The sequence below is a fragment of the Oncorhynchus keta genome, chromosome 32, assembly GCF_023373465.1.
Source record: "Oncorhynchus keta strain PuntledgeMale-10-30-2019 chromosome 32, Oket_V2, whole genome shotgun sequence".
Taxonomy (NCBI): domain Eukaryota; kingdom Metazoa; phylum Chordata; class Actinopteri; order Salmoniformes; family Salmonidae; genus Oncorhynchus; species Oncorhynchus keta.
In genome coordinates, this window is record NC_068452.1 from 10,572,361 (window position 1) to 10,598,670 (window position 26,310).

The 26,310-nt window shown below is 44.7% G+C and overlaps 1 protein-coding gene across 4 annotated transcripts in view; it reads right to left on the minus strand.

Moving 5' to 3' along the window:
- LOC118365050 (protein jagged-1b-like) overlaps positions 1 to 11,800 on the minus strand; it is a 33,151-nt gene extending 21,351 nt beyond the window's left edge. For 3 of the 4 annotated variants that reach the window (XM_052490187.1, XM_052490186.1, XM_052490184.1), the window contains exons 1-7: positions 11,462 to 11,800; positions 10,654 to 10,956; positions 4,920 to 4,977; positions 2,561 to 2,818; positions 1,755 to 1,815; positions 511 to 641; positions 40 to 159 (exon numbers count right to left, since the gene is read on the minus strand). In XM_052490187.1, coding sequence (XP_052346147.1) covers positions 40 to 159; positions 511 to 641; positions 1,755 to 1,815; positions 2,561 to 2,818; positions 4,920 to 4,977; positions 10,654 to 10,956; positions 11,462 to 11,533 — 1,003 coding nt within the window. In that variant the 5' untranslated portion in view covers positions 11,534 to 11,800. Of the gene's footprint in view, positions 1 to 39; positions 160 to 510; positions 642 to 1,754; positions 1,816 to 2,560; positions 2,819 to 4,919; positions 4,978 to 7,521; positions 7,627 to 10,653; positions 10,957 to 11,461 lie in introns of those variants that run through there. The other variant, XM_052490188.1, reaches the window with a different exon arrangement.
- Positions 11,801 to 26,310: the final 14,510 nt, after the last annotated feature.

Genomic DNA, 26,310 nt, shown 5'->3' on the forward strand with positions numbered 1-26,310 from the left:
ATTTACACACACACGTACGTGTCTCGTCAGGTGACTCACCTTTCTCGCAGTTGACACCAGAGTAGCCGTCAGGACAGGCACAGTGGTACTTGTCAGGTCCAGTGTTGCTGCAGGTCCCCATGTTCAGACAGGGCTGGAACGTACCACATGTGTTCAGGTCTGGAAGACAGGGAGGGAAAAGTATGAGTGTGTTGGTATTTCACAGCAAATGGATGAGTGTGTTTGTGAGGGCACCAGTTATCAGCTGTATATCTACAGAGCAGAGGGGTATACCACTAAGCAGGATCAATGAGTTAGCCAGCTAACTTGCCTAAATATATCTATATTTATCACACACACACACACACACTGTAATTGACTCAACAACCAAAAACATCTAAGTTTAAGCTAAACCAGAAAATCAGTAGGCCTATTTATGGTTGTTATCAAAGTTAGCTGGCCAACTCAATGACCATGCTTTGTAGTGTACCTCTCTGGTGTGTATTTGCATGCGTGCATGTGTATGCTTACCTTTGTCGCAGAGCTGGCCGCCAAAGTTTGTGTCACAGAGGCACTGCCACGGTTCCACGCAGCTTCCATGCACACAGCCCGGGTGAGGGATGCACTTATCACAGTACTCACCCTGCCAGCCGTACAGACACCTGCAGGACACACACGCACTCGATAAGTATTCAATGCAGGGGACAACCGATCTCGACACTATCCCGCTTAAAACACACACGAATGGGTTGGGCTGGGCCAAGGCTTGCTCCTTGAGTAAGTAAAAGTGCTTGTCTGGACAGGGCACTAGCAGGGGTAAACTTTTCATCCTAAAGTCATTAGGATAACAGAGCGAATCGTATACACCCCCCCCCCCACATTCATTCCTGGTATCCATGCCCAGCCCACCTTTGCTACATGCATTGGATAACTATCCCAGATACCCAATATATACACCTCCTACCCACTGAAAGGCTTGAATGAAAGCTGCAAAAAATATGAAGCCATCAAAAGTACACATTTCACTGCAGCCTCCCGTAAGAATCAGATGTGTGTTTGAGTTCAGAAGAAGCCATAGAAGCGTCTCCAGAATCGCCAAAAACATGCTAACTTCTCCTACCGCCACTTCCGATTGGTTCTTGGCTGCGAGACTAAAGGGCTAAATCAAAGCATTGCGCTGAAGGGATGTGAAAAGAGGGTGGGGAAACAGACAGGTGAAAAAAAGGGGGGAAAAAAACCCTTTGAATTTGACAGCGGTCTTCGAGACCAGATTCCACCACCGCCGCCATTAAGCTCTCACCACACTGGGGGCCCCTTCCCAAAACATGCAAAGGTTCAGGCCCTTCACAGCTCTGGATGATGGGAGGGGGGGATTCATTGGGTTGTGCTCATTAGGGCACGCAATGTAAAACAGTCACTTCCTGCTTCAGTCGGTTTTCTTCTGTTTGGTGCCTAACGAACACATCACAATCAAGGGTTGCGAGTTTGATTGCCACGTATAGTAACATGTGTATCGTATAGTGTCATCTAAGACACTGCCAGAAATGACTATGTCTCCATTGAGTCTGATGCCAATCCAAAGTGGGCAGAACGCATGGTATTGGGAATTCCCCCTGCCAATGGTGTTATTTCCATGTGGAACAAGGGTGCTACTGAGTGACAACAAGTCGGGAGTGAGATTTTGAGTCTGGCTCTTTTCAGAGTTTTTTTTTTTTTTTTTTTTTTACTAACTTAGGTTAGCTGAAAATGGTTGTGTTGGGAAAAGGGGTGCTTACTTGCAATCTCCGGGCAATTTACAGGAACCGTGTTCAGTGCTGCAGCCTTGCCTGCAAATAGCTGAGAGAGATAGTAAGAGAATGGAGGGAGGAAGTAAAGGAGAGAGCGGAGAGGGGGAGAGAAAGAAAGTGTTGTGATGGTGAGAAGTCAGCAAGAAATTCACAGGGGGGAGTAAGAGTGACAGAAAAAAACCCCACAAAGAGTCAGCATGATGATGTCAGACAGCTCCCCATCCCCCCATCTCATCTCCAAACTCGTGGGAATGTCCTAAGCTCCAACCGGGGCAGTAATCCTACAAAATCCAAGACTTATCCCAGAGCCCTGCCATTGCTCCCCGCTAGGATACTAAGGCCTGGGGGGGTGCGCTGGTGCATTGCAAACAGCCCAAATTCCAAACGGCAACGCTAACTATTTGTTAAAGCCTGCCGGGCCAGCCGTGGCCAAAGTCTGCTGCGTTAAGACAATATGCCCTCGTGTCAATGGTTGAAGAGGCCAGCTTGACCCCACCCCTAAATTATATAATTTAGCCTAGTGTTCCTTCTCTCTCTGGTCAGTTTCACCTCAACACAATTGCTGTCAATTGTGGGCCAAGTCGCTAAAGCACAAGTTGCCCTTAAAGGCCCACTGTTATTAATTAATCATTTGAATTATATATTCCAATTGATTGTTGAATGTCACTTGATGAATGCCTTTTGAGCTTTGTTCAAATGTCTAACCTCATGGAAAAAAAATAACTTCTTTAGCTTGACTTCACGTTGCTGTAAAATTACAGACAACTGCTTTGGTTAAAATCCCTCCCGCTTACCCGTGCTGCATTCTGGTCCAGACCACCCTTCGAGGCAGGTCTTGTTGCCGTTGTGGTCGCAGTTGTAGTGGCCAAAAAAGTCGTTGCGCGGACGGCAGAACTTGTTGCAGCCGAAACCATAGTAGTGCTCGTCGCAGCTGACCCGAATCTGGTACTCAAACTGGCCCACCGGCCCGTTGTGCTTCAGGCTCTGCCACTGGCGGCTGGGGTTGATCATGCCCGACTGAACAGCCTTCTCGATCCTCTCGCCTCCCACGCCTGATGGAGGGAAATGGATTGCGGAGAGAGAGGACTCAGAGGGACTGGTAGGAAACACATGTGCAGTCATACTATACATACACAGAAGTCAACGCATGATGTGAATGCCCATTCAGCGAGACCAAGCGTCTTGCTTTGGGTCATTTTAATGCCACTTCTCGGACTTTGCTAGTACAGGGTCTCCAAATATCACTGGGTAAATGCCCAAATATGAATTGCCAGCCAAGGCTACAGCAGGCCAACAGACATAAGAGGTGATGCCTCCCTTCTGTCCCTGCCCACTTCGCCACCCTCTGCTACCCTTGCACCCAAACAAACTCGACTTCACCAGGGTCAGCCCTCGAGGGAAAGAGAACGGCATCCCTCCCATGCCAGCGCTGCCATGTCACTATGTTAGGGCAGTCACTGCCTCCTAATCCCATTTTCCATGAAGAAGTCCTCTGGTAGTCAAGAAATACAGAAAGGCAGTAATGCAAACGACACTATTTTATTTTTATCTTTTAACTGTCCATAACAGTCTGCCCACTTAAATTCCGTTCAGCCTCTGCGAGCTTTGACAAGGGTGCGCGAAAATTAACAAAAACTTAAGCGTTGAGTTTGTTTACTCTTTTCTTGGAGGGAAAGCTGCTTTGTTACGGCAGTTGTAGCGGTGGGCCGTAGTAGTAAGATTCCATGCCGTTCTAGAACCCTGAGCGCCAATGTGGTATTTCGCCAGTGGAATGCAAAGTGTGGTCGGGGTGAGGTGACGCCCTCTCACTACCTGAGGCCCGGGAATAGTTTGACGGCGAGGGGGTTGTGGTTTGGCAAAACGGACAAAATTAACCCAGGGTCCTTGAGAAAAAAAAGAAAAAAAGACCTGGAAGCAAACTGTGACCCACCATATCAAACAGGAAAGCCCTGGGACGGTTGACGGTGTGAGAAACAGCCAACCCCAAGAAACTGTACTGTCCTGGTGATTTGACCAAACATTTAAACCTCTCAGTTCTGTGGTGAATACCGCTCGGGGCAATGAGTTGGCACCGACATGATAGTTACCACGGTAACTTGTAATTTAAGCTTATGTAAGCACAATTTAGAGACGCTAACTCTAGACTAAGGTTAGCCGTAGCAGTGTATCTGGATAGCATTAGCAGCACAACTGTGATAGGCTTTTAATGTGTCTGCTTATTGGAGGCTAACTGGCCACGTGCCCAGGGCACTTAGCTTGTTGACGCTAAGTGAGACGGCCAATATTTGGCCTGTCCTCACTTGGCCCTCTTCCTTGGCAGACATTTTCATTGATCTAGCTGGCTTGTTGTGTGTGCTTGTCGGCGGGAGGGCTTTCGAAAAATACAAGTCTTCAACCGCACACTAACCTTTCTGCATTTGGGCTTTATTGGCCCGAATGCGATGATTAGTTTCATGCTCAGTGTAGACTTGGCTGTGGTGGAACTACTGCCCGGCCCTCCTTCTGGGCCAAAGCACACCTGGACAGGGGTCAGCGTACCCTGGGGCCGATTTAACACTGGAACTATAATGGTTCCCTGAGGAATGCCAAATGCAACACACAGCCTTAACTCCCACTGACTGCCTAACGGTCGGGCTGAAAACAAACAACGCTCAAATCTGTAGTGTGATCTCTCTCCATCTCCTCCTCACGCTCTCCCTTTCCAGTCTATACTACCGTCACTGTTTTCTGAATGAGAGTATTGTGTAAAATGACAGTTGAGAGCTATATGGATGGTAGGGGAGTACGAGAGGCAGAGGGAAAGACTCCAGGTTATTTATGCTTGATAGTTTTCTGCCCAACGTTGGTCAGTAATGCCAACCAATGGCTTTTCAAATGGGGGAGGGGGGTGAATGTGAGTATCATAAAGGCCAATGTGTGAGTGTGTACCCCACACACAGAATGGTGGCATGACCATTGCCTGCCATCAGCATTTAAAAACATTTTTATAAGCACAAGTAAAATGTCCCTCCCCCAAAATGTCCCTTAACAATAAATTAAGCCCCCCACCCAATTTTGTCCTGGGATCACCACTCATGTTGCTTTTGTAATGTGAAACTGAATATATATATATATATATATATATATAACATAATGGTGGGGGATAATACTCACTGCCTGTAGAAGAGTCGTTGTTGAAGTCCAAGGCCTCCACGATCAACGTATAGGACCTCTGGAGAGAGAGAAGATTGATAAGACAGAGAGAGGTGTCAGATAAAATAAAGCCACAGCTGTGTTAATCATTTCACCCCTGGCTGATACAGGTTTACTTTTAGATTGCTTTCTGCATAGTTCCTGTTAACAGAGTTGGCTATAGGCTACTTCTTATTTAGCCTACTGTTTGAATGGACATAACATATTGGCAAAAATCTAAAGAATTGGGGAAGAGAAAGTCCCATCTGAGGTAATAACTGTTGTTAGATTTGGTATAACATTAATGCAGCATGTACCTTTATCAATAAAAGAAAACATTTCATTATAGGCACACATTCACAGGGAATAGGGTAAATACAGCCAAACTCCTTCCCATTCGTGAGCACACACACACCAGAGAGCCGCAAGCGAGTGGGTATGGTGGCGTTTAACGCCGTGTCTGTCCATTGGCCGCTCTCCATATGTTGCAGATTAGAGAGAGCGCAGCTATCCCCCCCGAGGCGCCAGCAGCCCTCTGATCCGGGCGGGCTAAGCCACTCTCCCTTCCAGCAACACACCCCAAAATTAACCCACTGCTTTCTCCTCCCCGGATAGAGAGAGATCAAGAGTGGCGATAGAGCAAACCGCTGGCATTGTTTAAAAAACATCCTGGGTTCCTTTCCTTTATTTTCCCCTTTCAGTGCACTGTGAGTAGTTGTGTGGAGCGACTTGAGGGCGCTGTAATAGATAGAATAGAATGGTTGAGGTAGTGGGTTTGCATCTCTGCAGTGTGTGTGTGTGAGGCAATTTCAGTGTGTGTATACCTGTGTGTGCGTCATGGGGACGGGGGTCCATTATTTCGGCACCTCTTTGAAACTGTCTCTCTTAAGGCCCCCATCGCTCTCACCGGTATCGGATAACAGACAGCGGAGAGCCGTGGAGGGCTGGGCTGAGGGGGGAAGTGTGTGTGCCAAGAGTGTGTGTATGCGGGCCTTCATTCATTTGAGACTGTTGTGTACAGTATCATGAATTTTCATCTGGGTGCATCATATATCGGTTTGTGTGCACGCGCAATTGTGTGTATGTGTGAGCTAATAAGTGTAAGTGCGTGCCGAATGCAAGTGTGTGTGTGTGTGGGTCCATACTTGGCTCCAGTCAGAGGGCCTCTCTCCACTCACGACACTCACTTGCCAACATTCACATGAGCACTCCTTGTATCACTTGTCAATGAAGCTCCAAAAATATGAGAGGGGGGAGGAAAGAGTGTGTGGTGGTGGAAACAGGGGGTGATGAGGGGGTTGGGGTGGTCGGGGCAGACAGCTTGTTCTTTCCCTCCCTCTCCCTTGGAGGCATGCCCGGCCTCTTGTGGGGGGCTTATGGCCTTGCCACTTTGTCCCATTTAAACAAACACAACGCTGGTTCACTGGCACACATAGCCCTGCACAGCCTAGCAGCTAGCTACATTGTTCCATTGAATCACTGATCGTTATCTTATATGGATGTCAGTCTAATTACTGGTTATTACTCCCAGGAAATCCAGATGATGTCAAGATTTGGGGAAAACCACACAGTAGTAACCAACTGTGTGTGCAGCCATTTTGCATATCATGATTCGTGATCATAACCATTGAAATGGAGAGACGTGCTAAACAGTGGTAGCCAAGTCAACTCAACTTTGTTAAACTATCCAAAGCTTGGGAATTTCACAATTTAAAAAGCACTGTCCTTAAACTCCAGTCAAATCTGTTATTTCCTCACAAATATCAAAGAAAAATTCATTCAAAACATTTCCCCCTGCCAAACCCAGTCGGTTAGTACATGCCACCGGTCGACTGTGCCAAAGTAATGTTTACCAAAACGGTAAATAGCAGCCAGGTAAGAAAGCAAAGCACACCATCCCTTCTTTCCCCAGACTAGTGGTGCCTTGCCCACTTTCTCCCCTACGTCACTCCCTCCTTCAACACGATTGAGTAATTTTGGAACGGTGCCCAACTACATGTTCCGTACCCAGTTTTGGTTGAGGACAGAGGCACGGCCGGGCGCATTCGTTAGGCTGAGATAAGTGTGGGAAAAAGCAAGTGAAATGAGCAGACAAGCCTGGGCACGTCCAGGAAGGGAGTCGGCAGGGTGAATAAGTGCCTGTGTTTTGCAGAGCAGTAGGAGCAAGGCTCACGCTATAGTGGCCTGATTGGCCTCTACCTATAAAGGGGAACTTTTGGGCGAAGGATAAAGTCATCGTTGCCCACATTGAATGAAACCACAATTGTGGATTCTTTAAAATCATGCTCTATTCAACACCCCGGAAGCCCTTTATCAAAGGTCAACTGATACGGGGCCAGTTTCACAGACACGGATTAAGCCTAGTCCTGGACTAAAAACACATTTAATGGAAATTCTGCATTGCAATCTTTTTTTTGGTCCAGGACTACTTAAAATCAGTGTCTAGGAAACCAGTGTTTTGACATTTACAAGCTTTCAATGCTTCTCAAACATAAAAATGTCCAGTTTGACAAACACTAAAATGAAACTTCTACCTGGACGTGTTGTGCTGAAGATACAAGCAGGCTGTTCGGATTACCCTCACCTCATAAATCACTGTGTGCTTTTCAGTTTTGTACTGTCGGACCTCTCCCCCTTTATTAGGCATTCCCCCTGACACACACACACACACACACACACACACACACACACACACACACACACACACACACACACACACACACACACACACACACACACACACCTTTTACAGCAGTAAGGGAGATGGGAGAGAGGGATGGAGAGAAACAGAAAGAGATGGGGAAACAGAGGCAGACAGATGGATTGGAGAGATATAAGAGAACGAGAGATGAGCGAGACTAGTATAATAATCCTTGCTGAGAAGTGAGAGCGAAAAAAACCCCAAAATGAACAGAGAAAGAAAAGCCAAGCATCAATGTTGTCACTCTGGCTGAACTCCGGCCCGCTGTTTGACCATGGGGGGGGGGGGGGTCTATCCCCACTGGCCTCTATCCTTCTCTAGGCTTTGGCTCTGGGGGCTGCTGGCTGGTAGAATAATAGGCCCACCGGCATTACGCGAGTAAGGCAACCGATGGGCCATAGGGGCCGAACTTCAAAATAATGGCAACTTCAGCACAACGGTTTAGTCTGGGAGCCGCCGAACGAACCGCGGCACTGCTGAGTCTACTGCTGCATCCTGTTGCTTACCCCCAGCCACATTATTCCCATCCTGGCCTCCCATTATCTCCCATAATCCTCGCTGCCAGCCCGAGGCCATTGTTCAGCCCCCCTCCTGTTAATATAAGCTGTCACTGCTTCTGTCTGGCTAGGGTCGTCAAGCCAGGGGCCGAGAGAGAGGAGAGAGAGAGTAGAGAGCTCCTCTCGCCAAGCTCTAAAAAGAACGAGAGGAGAACAGTTGCCTGTGTCACATGTGAGAGTTCAAAAAGGAGAGGGGGGAAATAGGGGGAATGAAAGTTCAACAACCGCAAGTAAGATGTTGTTGGCGATAGTTTTGGCCATGGCAAGAGGCTGCCATTTGAGGGCCCAATAAACAGACTGACGCAGAGTGAGGTTGTCTTGGTTTGCCAGTGCCAATTTGGGGTCGGGGTTGTGGACATATAAAAACAGACCCAGGGCCACTCTAGCCTAGCCAAGCCTGGGGTGTATTTTTCACTAGGAACTAACAGAAGCAAACGGACCAACGTGGGGAGGGACATACCTAAAATCATTCAATAAGAAACTCATTTTTGTTGCAAAATGTTTTCCGTAGTTAAATGTTTTTCTATGGTGTGCACTAATGAATACACCCCTGCTTCTTCGAAGTAAGGGGACGGTGACTGCTTCATTTAACACACCAGTTACTATAGGGTGGCAGGGTTAAAAAGATGGAATGTCTTGGGACCAGTCATGCGCAACCGCCCAGGTTTGACAAAGGGCGGTGGGGGAACAAGAGGCCTTTATACTGCCTGTGTTAAGGTCAGGGGCGAAGGTACACGCCCAGACCTTTGACTTAGGCCATGTCGACTGCCCCTATACAGTAGTGGCATCGTGTCCTAAACGCTGGCTGACTGTTCAGTTTATGAAATATTTGGGAATATTCCATACTCTGGAATCTCAAGTGTCCACACCTGTGATAAACAGAACAAAATGCTGGCATAGTTCCAAAAGCCCCCTATTTCTAGGAATATACTCTTTACAATTGACTTAGAATTTTAAAAATGTTTTTAATCCAGATCCTATATGAAAATCAATATAAATCCAACATCGCCCTTCCACAACACACAATTTTTCACCCATTAGGTCTAGCCACGGAGAACACTGTAAGTAAAGGGTTTGGAGGGGGGATAAAAAGCTGTCTCCATCAACCATGCCCCCCTTGCAGATGCTCTCCTCCCTCTTGCTCCCAGTTCCATTTCTCCCAGTGGGAGGCCTCGTTACCTAGCAACTCCCTCAAAACATCCAATCACTTCATCCCATTGATGACCTGGCACCTCTTCATTGAATGCTGATGAGGCACAGATTTACAATTCATACAAAACAGGGGTTATTGTACGACCACGAATTTAAGTGTGAAAAAAAGAAGAAGCCAATTCCCCATTCAATATTTCATTAAGTTTGCCCCTGAGCTTGTCTTTGTTGTATTTCTGGGCAAACAATCTTGAGTAATTAACCAAATTGCTAGGTAGAAATTAGATGGAAAAGAAAATATGCAATAGGACAATGGCTTCTTAGCTAGGTCTTTTCATAGTGATATTGGAGCATGTCTAGACATCCTTCTGTGTCCAAAACACATTTTGATGCTGCCAGGGCAACTTATCTGCATTGAAATAGCATCAGTCCACTTTGGTGGTCATGTTCTTAGGTCAACTATAGCCTAATCCTTGACAATAATTGCTGGGTACAACTAGCCTACCTCATTCAAGATGATTCCTCTCAATTCTCAAAAACTACAGTATAATCTCACAGAGCCACAGAAAAAAAATGAGCTCAAAACATGGATGGCTTCATTTCATGAAAATTGTGGCATGGTAAAAAAAGAAAGAAAGAACGTACACACGTACACGAGAACAGTCAACCAGAGGAATGTGTATAGATAGTTAAGTGAGTGAAGTCTCTGCTTCCTGGGAGCGCACTGTGTGTAAACGCCGTGGCTAGATAACCCAGCTGTTTTATTGCCTATTCTTGCACAAGCCATTGTTTGAGGCTCGGCTACTGGTCGCGCTCTTTAGGAAAAGACAGTGGGGAATGAATCCCGTTTAGGCAGCGCGTCACTGGTAGAATGATGCGACGCTACAGCTCTTCGAAATACGATTAAACCTCTTTGGACTTGCCCATTTCGGTTTAACATTTCAGCCTATTCCCAATAACTATCGCATGAACACTAGTGATGAGTATTCAGACAGCGCAAGCTTATGGACCACCTCACTTTATTCTCTGCCAATCTGACTGAACAATAATATACTGTTTTTGTAATAATAAGGTTACCCCCTAAAAAAACTTTACCGTGTCTTGTGGCCCATGAACTTGCATTGTGTAGCCTTGCCTGCTTCACATGCTGACATTGACATATCCAAAAGTTACTTAATTTGCCCATCCTTTTTTGTAGTCTACTCATCTAAATCGCACTTTGCTGAGACAAAATATTTGAGGGTTCAAGTTCTCAGCAAACTCGAGCGGGAGAACGTGTTATATAAACATAACGACACAATCAACTCACCGGCCAAGCGAAGCTGAAAGGTAACACAATCCTCGACTTGTCACTCCTCGTGTTCCGCAAAGAAAAAGTATTCCCTCCGACCACGGGTGTTGAAGCCGTCCCGAAACTGCATGGGCCCGCCGAAGAGACCTTCAACTGGTACTCCTTTAGACACACTTTGAAATAGGTAGCACACTCATCCATCGTGCATCTGCGATCTACGGCATTCCGAGATCCATCGCAGCACACGCCAGTCTGCAGTTCGCCATTCACGTTCTGCATCGACACAATTTGCAATTCGAAGTGTCCTGATGCCACAGCCACCTGTTTTTTTTGGAAAGAAATGTGCAACATTACTTCATTTGAATGAGTCTTGCCTTTTGATACCTTCCTTTCAAACTGTCAATCAACATCTACGCAAGCGTGAACATTTCCAACTGTAGAAGTAACGTTAGCTAACAGCTAAATAGAAGTAGATAGCTGCAACAAATCGTATCAAGCTAAAGTAGGTAGATAACGTTAAACGTTATCGTTTGTTAGCAAGCTAATATCGACATTAGTTAAGTGTGTGATTTGTAGTTACTAACTTGCAACAAACTATTGCAAATAAACCCCCTTACTGTTTGTTATTTTACAGAGGCACGCGTTACTGCTTATTTTGGAACTTTGGAAAATCAAATTGATGGTGACATGAAGACATGCTTAAGTTTTCTAGTGCATCCTCCGAAACCCACAAACCAGTTTTTGAAAATGTGCACGTTGAAAACTGTCAAATTAGAGCAATACTGTATGGGCAAAAGGTTAGAAATAGGCTTGAATATTAACCTACCTTAATCCACATGCATTGCAAGAAGACATGGATAGAAAAAGCAGCACAGCTTGAACTCGGTCTCAAAATCATGCCTTCTGTTTGATAGTGCCGTTTTGCTGCGAAACTAAAAGTCCGGCCGAACTACGGCTCTATATACTCCTCCGATTTGAACATGCACGAGTGGAGAACAACACCTTTTGAAAAGAGCATAGATTTCCACTGCAAAATGACCTGCCCCCTTGTCTCACTTTTTTGTCCTTTCGACTATTGTTCCTTTTCTTCATATATTTCTGATCGCCTCTGATACAACAATTACCAACGAGCTAAGAAAGCGCCGTCTGTGTCCGAATGACTGTCCCAGACTTTACAGCAAGTTCAGGGGAAGAGGGGGCGGGGGCAAATCAAGTTGCTGTTTAATATTCATAAGTAGGAGAGATTCCCTGAGATCGAAGCCACACCTAATGTTGAATATGTCGTGCATCGTGTGTTTACTTCACAATCAACTGTGCAAGTGCGATCATGCATCATATTTTCAAATAAGTCCATAGAGCACGCAGAAAAGTACTTAGCATTTTGTTCATTATTATACATTGAGAGTAAGCCTTGTGCAGTGGGCTTATTGATCTCGTGTAGTGTAAACCAATCTGGTGGTAATGAGCAAGATAGTTAATTATTCTGCTTTTATTGGTCAACATTTACTTATTCTAATGGAGCTACTAAACCTGACCAAGATGATACAATGATGTATCATCTTATTATTATTATTATTTATTATTATTATTTATTATAAAACCCCTTGATATCTCTGACAAGTACATGAGATATGTCCAACAAAATTCATGCATATTTTCAGGAAAGCCATTTGATGATGTAACCATCATCATCGTGTGTCTTATTGTTTTGTTTGACAAGGAACATGCCTGCATCCTCATACATCTACTGCCTATTTTCAGTGAGCTGAGATCCATATGATCCACATTAATATTGTATTATGTTGCGAATACCCCTATAGTTGACCCCACTGACACGGCCATTGTGGAGCCCAGTGACAAAGAAAGCCGAGCTATGTCTCCAAATCCCAAACGGACAGCTGTGTGGTATAAGGAGATTTGCTGTTTTTCTGTGGTTGTCCCACAAATGATGATTGAAAAACCAGGAGGATACCCGTGAGGGTAAGGGGAGACTTACCGCCGGGTCCACCTATTGCGGTGACTGTGAGAGCCCTTTTTCCAACGAAGTCGCTCCCTGTTCAAAATTTCAGCATGAAAATAATCACATAATGGGGAGTGCACTGGAGAGTGATGGGAGGGTGAAGGGGTGTAGTAGGGGGGTCATTGTATGAAATAGAGACAAAGGTGGGACAGTCTTTATTCTCAAATTAGAGCAGCTGGGCTCTTCCCCCTTAAAGAGCCCCATGAATAGATTATGGCCCCTTAACTCAATAGAGACAACCCCCTTTTTTTCAAAAGAGAGACCCCCCTTTGCATTGGGGAAAGTGTCGCCTGGATAACTGCGTGACATTTACCCGACTACAACAACAGAGAAGGAGAGTTTAATGAGGCAAAGATAGGCCCCCAAATATTTTCAATGGATTAAGTCGATGGTTGTGGCCGAACGACGAACCTCTCTGCTCGTGCCTCGGTGATTCGGCTAAATCCGAAAAGGCAAGTGGGCTGCTACTGCCTGCCTGCCGCCCGCAGGGATCAAATCTCTGCGACGGTTGTCGTTCGTCCATTCACTCTGTTCTCAATCCTACTTAGGGAAAGGAGACAGCATGCGCTCTATGATCCTGATGAAAGCTTTGCTTCGCTCCTGGCAAAGAAGAAAGAGAAGCTCATTGGAGCAAAAGCCAGTGGTTAGGGGTTAAGCTGATATGGCGCCCACTTGCATCTGGTGCTTTGGGCCTTGCAGTGCCCCTTCGGTCTAGTCAATGTGCGAACAAAAGCACGATGAGAAAATTGTATCCAACGCAAGCATGTGCTACAACCAGAAGTCTGAATATACTGTATGACATGTCCATTGATTCTTTTGTTTTCAGGATTCTTTTACAAACCAGATAATTATGACCCATGATGTAGATAGAGTGCCTCAGAATTTTGGGGTGCATGACTCCTGGGGACCTCAAATCCTCAACCTTATGTGCAATAAGGTTGAGGATTTGAGGTCCCCGGGCGTCATACATCCCAAAGATCCGAGAGGCCACAAAGTATGGATGGTTGTGGGGTGGTACGGAGGTTTGAGAATTTAGCATTTTTCAAACATGGCTTTCAACGTGGCACCATTATAAGATGCTACATTTCCAACAAGTCAGTTATTACATTTTCTGCCCTGCTAGAACTGCCCGGTCAACTCTAAGTGCTGTTATTGTGAAGTGGAATCATATAGGAGCAACAACGGCACAGCAATGAAGTGGTAGGCCACACAAGCTCAGAGAACGGGACCAATGAGTGCTGAAGCTCGTAGCGCGTAAAAATCGCCAGTCCTTGGATGCAACACTTACTACCGAGTTCCAAACTACCTCTGGAAGCAATGTCAGCACAAGAACTGTTCCGTCAGCTGCTTCATGAAATGGGTTTCCATGACCGTGCAGCCGCACACAAGCCTAAAATCACCATGCGCAATGCCATGTGTCGGCTGGAGTGGTGTAAAGCACGCCGCCATTGGACTCTGGAGCAGTGGAAATGCATTTTCTGGAGTGATTAATCACGCTTCACCATCTAGCAGTCCAATGGACTACTCTTGGTTTGGCGGATACCAGGAGAACGCTACCTGCTCCAATGCTTCGTAATAACTGTAAAGTTTGGTGGAGAAAGAGTAATGGTCTGCGGCTGTTTTTCATGGTTCGGGATAGGCCCCTTAGTTCCAGTGAAGGGAAATCTTAATGCTACAACATACAATGACATTTTAGACGATTCTGTGCTTCCAACTTTGTGGCAACAGTTTGGGGAAAGCCCTTTCCTGTTTCAGCATGACAATGTCCCAGTGCACAAAGCGAGGTCCATACAGAAATGGTGTGGAAGAAGTTGACTGGCCTGCACAGAGCCCTGACCTTAACTCCATCGAACACCTTTGGGATAAATTGAAACACTGACTGATATATATATATGTATGTATGTGTGTGTATATACACTACATGACCAAAAGTATGTGGACACCTGCTCGTTAAACATCTCATTCCAAAATCATGGGCATTAATATAGAGTTGGTCCCCCTTTTGCTACTATAACACCCTCCCTCCACTCTTCTGGGAAGGCTTTCCACTAGATGTTGGAACATTGCTGCAGGGACTTGCTTCCAATCAGCCACAAGAGCTTTAGTGAGGTCGGGCACTGATGTGGGCGATTAGGCCTGTCTCGTCTAGAATGCCATTGTATGCTGTAGCATTACGATTTCCCTTCACTGGAACTAAGGAGCCTAGCCCGAACCATGAAAAACAGCCTCAGACCATTATTTCTCCTCTACCAAACATTACAATTGGCACTATGCATTTGGGCAGGTAGCATTCTCCTGGCATCTGTCAAACACACATACGTCCATCAGACTGCCAGATGGTGAATCGAGATTCATCGTTTCAACTGCTCCAGAGTAGAATGGAGGCGAGCTTTACACCACTCCAGCCGACGCTTGGCATGGCGCATGGTGATCTTAGGCTTGTGTGCGGCTGCCCGGCAATGGAAACCCATTTCATGAAGCTCACAACTAACAGTTTTTGTGCTGAAGTTGCTTCCAGAGACAGTTTGGAACTCGGTAGTGAGTGTTGCAGACGATTTTTTACGCGCTACGCACTTCAGCACTCAGAGATCCCGTTCCCTGAGCTTGTGTGGCTCTATATAAAACAATGGATGCACCTCAATAGTGTTAAGTTGCTTGCTCTCCTCATCTCTTCTTAATCTGCACTTCATCCACAATATGGAGGGTGACTTTCACGTAGTTCCTTTCATTTACCCTCAATTTCCCCTTAGTGATGATGAAAGAAAGGAGACGAGGAGAGGATGCCACTTCAGACTATTGAGATGCATGCAGCCAGTGTGTAGCACAGAGGGGAGCGGAAGGTAGTTGTGGTTGCTTTTAGATGGCTCCATTACGTGTGTGGCTTTACGAGCTTAGAGAGAGACTAAGGCAGGATGGTGTAGGAGGAGATTTTTTTCTGAGCAGTTGTTAAACAAGTTGTGTAACCCTTTGTTACCGTACTTATGCTTCTCCGGTCAAGGTGTCTCATCATAACATTGTACAGGATTGTGCAAAAAGGTTTGCCAATTCCAAATATACCAACCAATAAGCTTCAGAAATGGCTTGGGCTACTTCCCACATGACATTTACGTAATTTAGCTGACACTCTTTATCCAGAGCGACTTACAGGAGCAATTAGGGTTAAGTGCCTTGCTCAAGGGCACATAGACACATTTTTCACCTCGTCGGCTCAGGGAATCTAGCCAGAGATCTTTTGTTTACTGGCCCAACATTCTTAACTGCTAGGCTACCTGCCACCCACAGCACACTAATCCCAGACCTACGAAATGTTCGGGTTTCATGTGCTGTCTGTCCAATATAGAGCTCACCAGTTTGTGGTCGTAAAAAAAACGGAAATTAGTTACCTCTGGTTTGTTCAGCCATTTATATGGGGGAAATGAATGGGGAAAGAATAGGGTTTGGTATAAATGCCGAAAATAAGGTCTGAGGTTAACACAGGCTTAGGAGATATGTTTTGTTCTATGAGATAATATCAGTGGGTTATGAAGCCTTTATGTGCTTTATGTCCTTTTTCTGCAGACATAAATGCTTCAGAATTCACAAAAAGGGAAGTTAGTTGATTAAGATGATCTCATAGAACAACATGTATAATATCTCTTAAGACTGTGTTTACCAAAGACCTGGTTTTTGGCATTTTTCCAAAAACCCTCCATAAACTCTATTCATTTCCACATAAGTTTTGTCCAACGAACCATGGTGGAGTTAGAGCATACAAAAATCCACCACTACTATTGCTCTCTATTCACCTTCCTTACCCCACGGTTCAAATAACAAGGGGGCTAGGCACCCCCATAGCAACCCCCCACATAACAATTTAAATCATTGTTGGCCACCTCCCAAATTGTCAAAGATATCTACCTCCCCCAAGAGAAGTAATCTCAAGAGAGGGAGCACACCCTCAAGTCTATTTTGAACTATTCTCCTAACTTACACCACCCCCAGGTGGTGGTGTGTAAAGATACCTTATTGTCATACATCGCTAGACGGACAATATCATTGATGGGCTTTCTTCTTTTGCAAACGACTAAAGCCTTGCCACTGCTGGCTTTAATGCTCAAATCAGTTTTGTCTTCAAATCTGTTTGGGACTACTGACTGTCCAAACAGCAGTTACAAGTGGCCAAATCGGATTTGTGTGTGTTCAGACAGCAGTCATTTGCTGACACGGATACGCTAGTTGTCATAGAAATGACAGGTGTGTGTGCAGTGGGGTAGGCTGATTGGTGGTGGTGCTTCCTATCACTCAGAAGTTATGTGGCAAGCTAAGGTGACAAAAATGACTGTCATGGACGTTTCCTAGTTGCTTTGAATGTTCAAAATCATAGGGTAAGAACACTTTGAAAGCCTTAAAGGATAAGATGATCCAACTTTCAAAACAAGTAATTTTCAGCTAGCCACAGCAGTCAACTAGCTAGCTAGGTAGAGGGTTTAGCTTTCTAGCACATTCACTAATTTGTTTGTAAACAATTAACAAGCTAGTTAGCTACAATGTCATGTTCTTGTCAAACTGTCAACAGAGGAGCTAGCAAGCAACAAGATATGCCGAATAACAGTATAAAAACCACTTCAGGGTAAATAAATCAGATTTGACCGTCACATGGTCAGGAATCAGATTTCTATCTGACTTCAAACCGCCTTTATAGGTGCTTTGAAATGTGGCTTGAAATATCAGATTCCATGTGCTTTTTGGATGCTCAGACTGCAGGAAGAATAACAGATTTGAATCAGATATACAAATAGGATTTGAGTCACTTCAAACTGCCTAACGTGAAAACAGAGTCTCACTCCCATAACTCAAGTCTCCTACTGATGACTCACACTCTTTGTAGCAACCGCCTGTCCTATTGGTCACCTTCCTCTTTGTTTAGTCATCCCTCTCTCCCACCCTTCCTTACACACTTTAGGGTGGATTAACAAGTGTTGTTTTACTGTATTTGAAAGGTCACGAATTCACCATTGCTGACTCTTAATATGTCCGTGTGTGTCTGGTCTCGTTTTTATGAACAGTCAATAAGAATGCTGTCCTTTTTGTCTCTTCCACTAGGCATTAGGCCTGCCAATTTCATGATTTAGTTTGTTTTCATTGCAGTTGCCCTTGTTGCAACAGAGTGGACATTTTCTGTAAATCTGCAGTGAAGTGGGCCGCCACACATTTTTTTAAGTTTTTGACATCAGGTCTATTACTTTCTAATTCTCTGCTGCCCAGTGCTTTCTGTATTTTGGCCCAGTTTTCCACACTGTATTTTTTTCCTCTCTCTCTGTCTCTCTCTATCTCCTCCCTCCGACCCCACCCCCAGATGAGACAGCGCTACGTTCTAAGAACTGAGCAGCGCAGCCGGCTCTGTCCATAAATAAATGACTGATTCTCTCTACACTAAGGTCAAACACTTTGGCTGCGTGAAAAGTTCCCACGCTTTCCCACTTCACTTCTCTGCCCACAACGGCTGTGTCACTCCCTCCCGTAGGGAGGTGGCTGTTGGTTGCGAAACGGCGGCTCTACAGGTGGGTTAATCAGCTACCAATGTAATGCTCCAGCCTGCACCGCATCAATGATTCATTCGGTTACTGGTTCACGAAGCCAACACACTTTCTCAGGATAGCCAGACAGATTGTCCAATAAGAAAGCCAGGGGTGATAGCTGAATGGCTGACTTCATTGGGAAATCATTGTGTAGTCTTAATGTGGTCTGTCGTCAGTACTGTAGTATGTAGGTTGTGCATCACATGCAAGTCAAAACAAATACATTCCTCAAGTAGTCATTCAAGTAGTCATGAATTGACCAGAGGGTGTATAGTAGTCAAACAACTTTAGATACACTTTATTGACCATAGTAGCGTATCTTTAGATAATTCAAATGTTATCAATGCTTGAAGGGGGTTATGTTAGTTTAGCTAGCATTGGCATTCAGAGTATCTGCTTTCAATTACATGTTGTGAGTCGTGTGTTTACTGACAGGGACACTGGCTGCTCATCTGGATTGACCATTAGGTACTTTGTTGGAACTGCCCAGGTTAACCTCTGCCTGTTGCGGGATGAAAGGTGTCTCTTTGTGCACAGGACTTTGGGTCATTGGCTTTTTCAGTCCACTCTCAATGTGATGATAAAGGTCACATAATTCTGCCATTTCTCAGACAGGCCTACTATCCAATATAACAGGAATTTAGGCAACCCATTAGGCAACCCAGGCTTAATTTCCCATATAAAAACAGTAGTACTGTGTATTTGCAATGCTAAAATGAGACCCCAAAATGTTTCAGTTCAGATAGTGTGTTCTAAGTTAATCTAGCCAGCCCTCCTTTAGAAGAAAACTTCAAGCTCTGTCTTTTTTGGCAGGGCTAACCAATATGCCAGTGTTTACTGACAAATGCAGAGAGAGCCCTAGAGTCTGTTTGAAAGGAATGCAATTAAACTAAGCTCCTTCTTTGTTTTGTCAAATTAAGTTGCTTGGCAGGAGCACCCATCGGTAAATAGCATTCTTATGACAAAGGGTTTCCCTTTTTGGTTCACTCTAGATTTATCGTATTCATTTGAGGAATCATAGTGGGTAGCTAAAGAATGGTGCCAGGGCATTCCAGGACTTCAATAATAATGAGGTGTCAACTACCTGGCTCAATGTAACACATATAATGTATATAAAATTGTCTGTTTAATGACAAAACTTTGTATAACATAGTACTCTGGTTTCACGGTTGTATTGGTGCAGTATAAATAGAGGCAAGTATGTTTACTGACAACACTCCATATAAAAGAACACTATGCGTCTCAAATGGCACTCTATTCCATATATAGTGCACTACTTTGGACCAGGGCCCAAAGGGCTTTAGTCAAAAGTAGTGCACTATACAGTATAGAGAATAGGGTGCTATTTGGGACGTAGTCCCTCCTTTTCTGGTTGTATTGGTACAGTATAAAAAGAGGCAAGGGAGGGGTTTCCTTGGTATGCAATTCTTATGAATTGACTAATTATTTAAACAAATTAATTATAAACATGAATGAAAACATGGTCATTATAGATAAACCACACAATATACACCTTTGTTATGGGTTATGTGGTCCTTCTGTAGCTCAGTTGGTAGAGCATGGTGCTTGTAACGCCAGGGTAGTGGGTTCGATTCCCGGGACCACCCATACGTAGAATGTATGCACACATGACTGTAAGTCGCTTTGGATAAAAGCGTCTGCTAAATGGCATATATTATTATATATTATGTTATTGACTCCATTCCAGGCATTACTATGAGCTGTCCTCCCCTCAGCAGCCTCCACTGGTGTGAGTGCACATGAGCCATATCTCTTCATTAACGATCACCCAGCCCCGTATGAATGAATTACGTTTAATGAGTTACAAAGTCATTACAGGCCTTGGAAGACATCCCTTTTGATGCTTTGTTCCCGCAGCTCTGAGAGATGACACAGTCATTAACATGCTCCTTGTTTGGATCTCTACCTCAATAGGCTCCAATACGTAACTAATGAGGGCATGTACGGGGGGGGTGGGGGCCCATCTGGCATTCCGAGCACTGTTGTCTTACTCTGCTTTGGTCCAGATAGACCATTTACCAACAAGGGGACTCCGAACATTTTTTGAATTGAAATCCAGTGTTAGTTGCTCTATCCATCCCCCAAAATGTAATATAAAACCAAATCCACCCCCAATCTAGATTTGCATATAATCAGATACCTCAAATCTCAGGTATTAGGCATTGGAGTCCAATCTCCCACTGCCCTGCTCAACTCAGTTTATAATTCCATACATTTTTGACAAACCTGCCATTGCATAATGTTGAGCTAAGCAGCAACCATTTTGCATTGTGGCAAAGTGATCAGATGATTCAATTGGTTGGTTTGAAGAATAGTTTATTGAAGGTATTCTGTAGCTTTTCTGTTCTCATTGTAATGAACATGAAGGGAGACAGAGAGCTGATTTCAAGCGTGGGGGTGCAGCAGGTGTTTATTGCAAAGGACCACAGGAGGAGGCAGGCGGCTGGGTCCAGGGGCAGGCAGAAGGTCGTACACAGGGGGTCCAAAAGGGTAACAGTACAGGCAGGGAAAAGGCTAGTAACGTAGTCCGGGAGATCCGGCAATAGGTAGATAACAGGAAGACCAATAGGCTAAAGTACAGGCAGGGAATAGGCGGCAAAAACTATCATACACGGGAGGAGTAAAATCACAGGAAACCCAGCGCGCTGAAAGCCGTGTGTCACAAAACAAACAATACCTCACATTGATGTGGTGCAAAGAACTGAACTAAATAGTGTGTGATAATGACATACAGGTGTGTGACCAGGTGATTAGAATTCAGGTGACTGGGATCTGGAGAGTGAGCTGTGTTCAAGAGATCTAGGTGTTTGAGAGTGTGGGCTGGAAAGTGAGCTGCGTTCAGGGGATCTACATGTTTGAGGTTGTGAGTTGGAAGCAGACGTTACACTCATTGTGCAAAGAAGTTTACCTTACATTGTGTTATTTTCTCTCATCTGACAAAAGGAGATCCAAATGAGATAATGAATATTAATTAGTCATATGCAAATTTCACAACACTGAAATCGCTACTAAGCTGCTGTATGACTGTTTGCCACTGGCGTGTAAAAGCCTTATTTGTGCATGGAGCAGAATTCATGACACACAGAGTAATACATCTCCGAATATTGATGAGTAATTATGTGAATGTTTATGTTGTCAAAAGGGTTTATTCGCTGGAAGTTATTCTATCAAATCAAATTATTTGTCACGTGCTCCGAATACAACAGGTGTAAACCTTACAGTGAAATGCTTACTTACAGGCTCTAACCAATGGTGCTAAGCACCATTGGTTAGGAGACCGTAAAACGGCGGCCATCTCCTCCAGCGCCATCTTGTCCCAAGCATGTGTGTTTCATAGTGTGTGACATCAGTCCCTCTTGGTTTAGCTTGCTCATGAACAGAGGGAGATTGTTTGAATGTCTGGTGACAAATGTGCCTGGGGCCACCTGAATTAGCTACAATGTCTTCAGAAAGTATTCATACCGCTTAACTTATTCCACATTTTGTTTTGTTACAGCCTGAATTCAAAATGGATTAAGTTGATTATTTTTCTCACCCATCTACACGCAATACCCCATAATAACAAAAGTGAAAACATGTTTTTAGAAATGTTTGCACATTTATGGAAAATGAAATACAGAAATATCTATTTTACATAAGTATTCACTCCCCTGGGTCAATTCTTTGTAGAAGCACCAATGGCAGTGATTACAGCTGTGAGTCTTTCTGGGTAAGTCACTAAGAGCTTTCCACATCTGGATTGTTCAACATTTGACCACTGTTCTTTAAAATATTCTTCAAGCTCTGTCAAATCGGTTGTTGATCATTGCTAGACAACCATTTTCAGGTCTTGCCATAGATTTTCAAGTAGATTTAAGACAAAACGGTAACTCGGCCACTCAGAAACATTCACTGTCTTCTTGGTAAGAAATTCCCGTTTAGATTTGTCTTTGTGTTTTAGATTATTATCCTGCTGAAATGTGAATTCATCTCCCATGGTCTGGTGGAAAGCAGACTGAACTAGATTTTCCTCTAGGATTTTGCCTGTGCTTAGCTCCATTCTGTTTATTTTGTATCCTGAAAAACTCCCCAGTCATTAACGATTACAAGCATACCCATAACATTGTGCAGCCACCACTATGCTTGAAAATATGTAGATTGGTACTCAGTAATCTGGTGGATTGGATTTGCCCCAAATATAAAACTATGCATTCAGGACAAAAAATGTATTGCTTTGCCAATTGTTTTACAGTATTACTTGAGTGCATTGTTGCAAACAGGACGCATGTTTTGGAATATTTGTATTCTTTGTAGGGTTTCCTCTTTTCACACAGTCAATTAGGTTAATATTGTGGAGTACCTACAATGTTGTTGATCCATCCTCAGTTTTCTCCAATCACAGCCATTAAACTCTGTAAAGGTTATTTGTCACATGCGCCGAATACAACAGGTCGAATCTTACAGTGAAATGCTTACTTACGAGACCTTAACCAACAATGCAATTCAAGAAATAGAGTTAATAAAATATTTACTAAATAAACTAAAGTACTGTATATATATTTTTGGGAATCAATCAAAAGTAACACTTTAAATTTACAGAACAATAACGAGGCTATATACAGGGGGTATACAGGGGGTACCGGCATGGGTCTCCAACAACAAAAATACAGAAATGTTATAAATTGATTTGCATTTTAATGAGGGAAATATGTATTTGACCCATCTGCAAAACATGACTTAGTACTTGGTAGCGAAACCCTTGTTGGAAATCACAGAGGTAAGACATTTCTTGTAGTTGGCCACCAGGTTTGCACACATCTCAGGAGGGATTTTGTCCCACTTCTCTTTGCAGATCTTCTCCAAGTCATTAAGTTTTCGAGGCTGACATTTGGCAACTCGAACCTTCAGCTCCCTCCACAGATTTTCTATGGGATTAAGGTCTGGAGACTGGCTAGGCCACTCCAGGACATTAATGTGCTTCTTCTTGAGCCACTCCTTGTTGCCTTGACCATGTGTTTTGGGTCATTGTCATGCTGGATTTGACGGTATATGGCCCCGTCCATCGTCCCTTTGATGCAGTGAAGCTGTTCTGTCTCCTTAGCAGAAAAACCCCCAAAGCATAATGTTTCCACCTCCATGTTTGACTTTGGGGATGGTGTTCTTGGCGTCATAGGCAGCATTCCTCTTCCTCCAAACACAGCGAGTTGAGTTGATGCAAAAGAGCTCCATTGTGGTCTCATCTGACCACAACACTTTAACCCAGTTGTCCTCTGAATCATTCAGATGTTCATTGGCAAACTTCAGACCGGAAAGTATATGTGCTTTCTTGAGCAGGGGGACATTACGGGCGCTGCAGGATTTCAGTCCTTCACGGCGTAGTGTGTTACCAATTGTTTTCTTGGTGACTATGGTCCCAGCTACCTTGAGATCATTGACAAGATCCTCCCGTGTAGTTCTGGGCTGATTCCTCACCGTTCTCATGATCATTGCAACTCCACGAGGTGAGATCTTGCATGGAGCCCCAGGCCGAGAGAGAATGACAGTTCATTTGTGTTTCTTCCATTTGCGAATAATCGTACCAACTGTTGTCACCTTCTCACCAAGCTGCTTGGCGATGGTCTTGTAGCCCATTCCAGCCTTGTATAGGTCTACAATCTTGTCCCTGACATCCTTGGAGAGATCTTTGGTCTTGGCCATGGTTGACAGTTTGGAATCTGATTGATTGCTTCTGTGGACAGGTGTTTTTATACAGGTAACAAACTGAGATTGGGAGCACTCCCTTTAAGAGTGTGCTCCTAATCTCAGATCGTTACCTGTATAAAAGACACCTGGGAGCCAAAAATCTTTCTGATTGAGAGGGGGTCAAATACTTATTTCCCTCATTAAAATCTGGATTATTTTGTTGTTATTCTGTCCCTCACTGTTCAAATAAACCTACCATTAAAATTATAGACTGATAATTTCTTTGTCAGTGTACAAAACAGCAGGGGATCAAATACTTTTTTCCCTCACTGTATGTTGACTTAAACTGGGATATGCTTAACACCCCGGCCATCCCACTATCTAAACCAGATGCCCTCAATCTCACACAAATTATCATGGAACCTACCAGGTACAACCCTAAATCCGTAAACACGGGCACCCTCATAGATATCATCCTGACCAACCTTCCCTCTAAATACACCTCTGCTGTCATCAACCAGGATCTCAGCGATCACTGCCTCATTGCCTGCATCTGTAATGGCTCCGTTGTCAAACGACCACCCCTCATCACCGTCAAACGCTCCCTAAAAGACTTCAGCGAGCAGGCCTTTCTAATCGACCTGGCCCGGGTATCCTGGAAGGATATTGACCTCATTCCATCAGTAAAGGATGCCTGGTTATTCTTCTAAAGTGAATTCCACACCATCTTAAATAAGCATGCCCCATTCAAAAATAATTGAACTAAGAACAGATATAGCCCTTGGTTCACTCCAGACCTGACTGCCCTTCACCAGTACAAAAACATCCTGTGGCGTAATGCATTAGCATCGAATAGCGCCCGCGATATGCAGCTTTGCAGGGAAGTTAGGACCCAAAATACACAGGCAGTTGGGAAAGTAAAGGCTAGCTTTTTCAAACAGAAATTTGCAATTTTGCAATCCACGATAATAGAGAATTTCAATAAGCATTTTCCGCCTGGCTGCCCCTGCCCCGGTCAACAGCTCTGCACACCCCACAGCAACTTGCCCAAGCCTCACCATTTCTCCTTTACCCAAATCCAGATTGCTGATGTTCTGAAAGAGCTGAAAAATCTGGACCCCTACAAATCTGCTGGGCTAGACAATCTGAACCGTCTCTTTCTAAAATTATCCGCCGCAATTGTTGCAACCCCTATTTACTAGCCTGTTCAACCTCTCTTTCGTATCGTGTGAGATCCCCAAAGATTGGAATGCTGCCGCGTTCATCCCCCTCTTCAAAGGGGGAGACACTCAGACCCAAACTGTTGCAGACCTAAGCTCAGCAAAAAAAAGAAACGGCCCTTTATCAGGACCCTGTCTTTCAAAGATAAACACTGTCTCCCATGCTTGTTCAATGAACCCTAAACAATTCATGAATATGCACCTGTGGAACGGTCATTAAGACAGTAACAGCTTAGTCAATTAAGGTCACAGTTATGAAAACTAGGACACTAAGAGGCCTTTCTACTGACTCTGAAAAACACCAAATGAAAGATGTCTAGGGTCCCTGCTCATCTGCGTGAACATGCCTTGGGCATGCTGCAAGAAGGCATGAGGACTGCAGATGTGGCCAAGGCAATAAATTGCCATGTCCGTACTGTGAGACGCCTAAGACAGCGCTACAGGGAGACAGGGTGGACAGCTGATCTCCCTCACCGTGGCAGACCACGTGTAACAACACATGCACAGGATCAGTACATCTGAACATCACACCTGCGGGACCGATACAGGATGGCAACAACAACTGCCTGAGTTACACCAGGAACGCACAATCCCTCCATCAGTGCTCAGACTGTCCGCAATAGGGTGAGAGAGGCTGGACTGAGGGCTTGTAGGCCTGTTGTAAGGCAGGTCCTCACCAGACATCACCGGCAACAACGTCGCCTATGGGCACAAACCCACTGTCGCTGGACCAGACAGGACTGCCAAAAAGTGCTCTTCACTGAGTCGCAGTTTTGTCTCACCAGGGGTGATGGTCGGATTTGCGTTTATCATCGGAGGAATGAACGTTACACCGAGGCTTGAGCAGGATCGATTTGGAGGTGGATGTTCCGTCATGGTCTGGGGCAGTGTGTGTTAGAGCATCATCGGACTGAGCTTGTTGTCATTGCAGGCAATCTCAACACTGTGCGTTACAGGGAAGACATCCTCCTCCCTCATGCGGTACCCTTCCTACAGGCTCATCCTGACATGACCCTCCAGCATGACAATGCCACCAGCCATAAGGCTCATTTTGTACGTGATTTCCTGCAAGACAGGAATGGCAGTGTCTGCCATGGCCAGCGAAGAGCCCGGATCTCAATTCCATTGAGCACGTCTGGGACCTGTTGGATCGGAAGGTGAGGGCATGGGCCATTCCCCCAGAAATGTCCGGGAA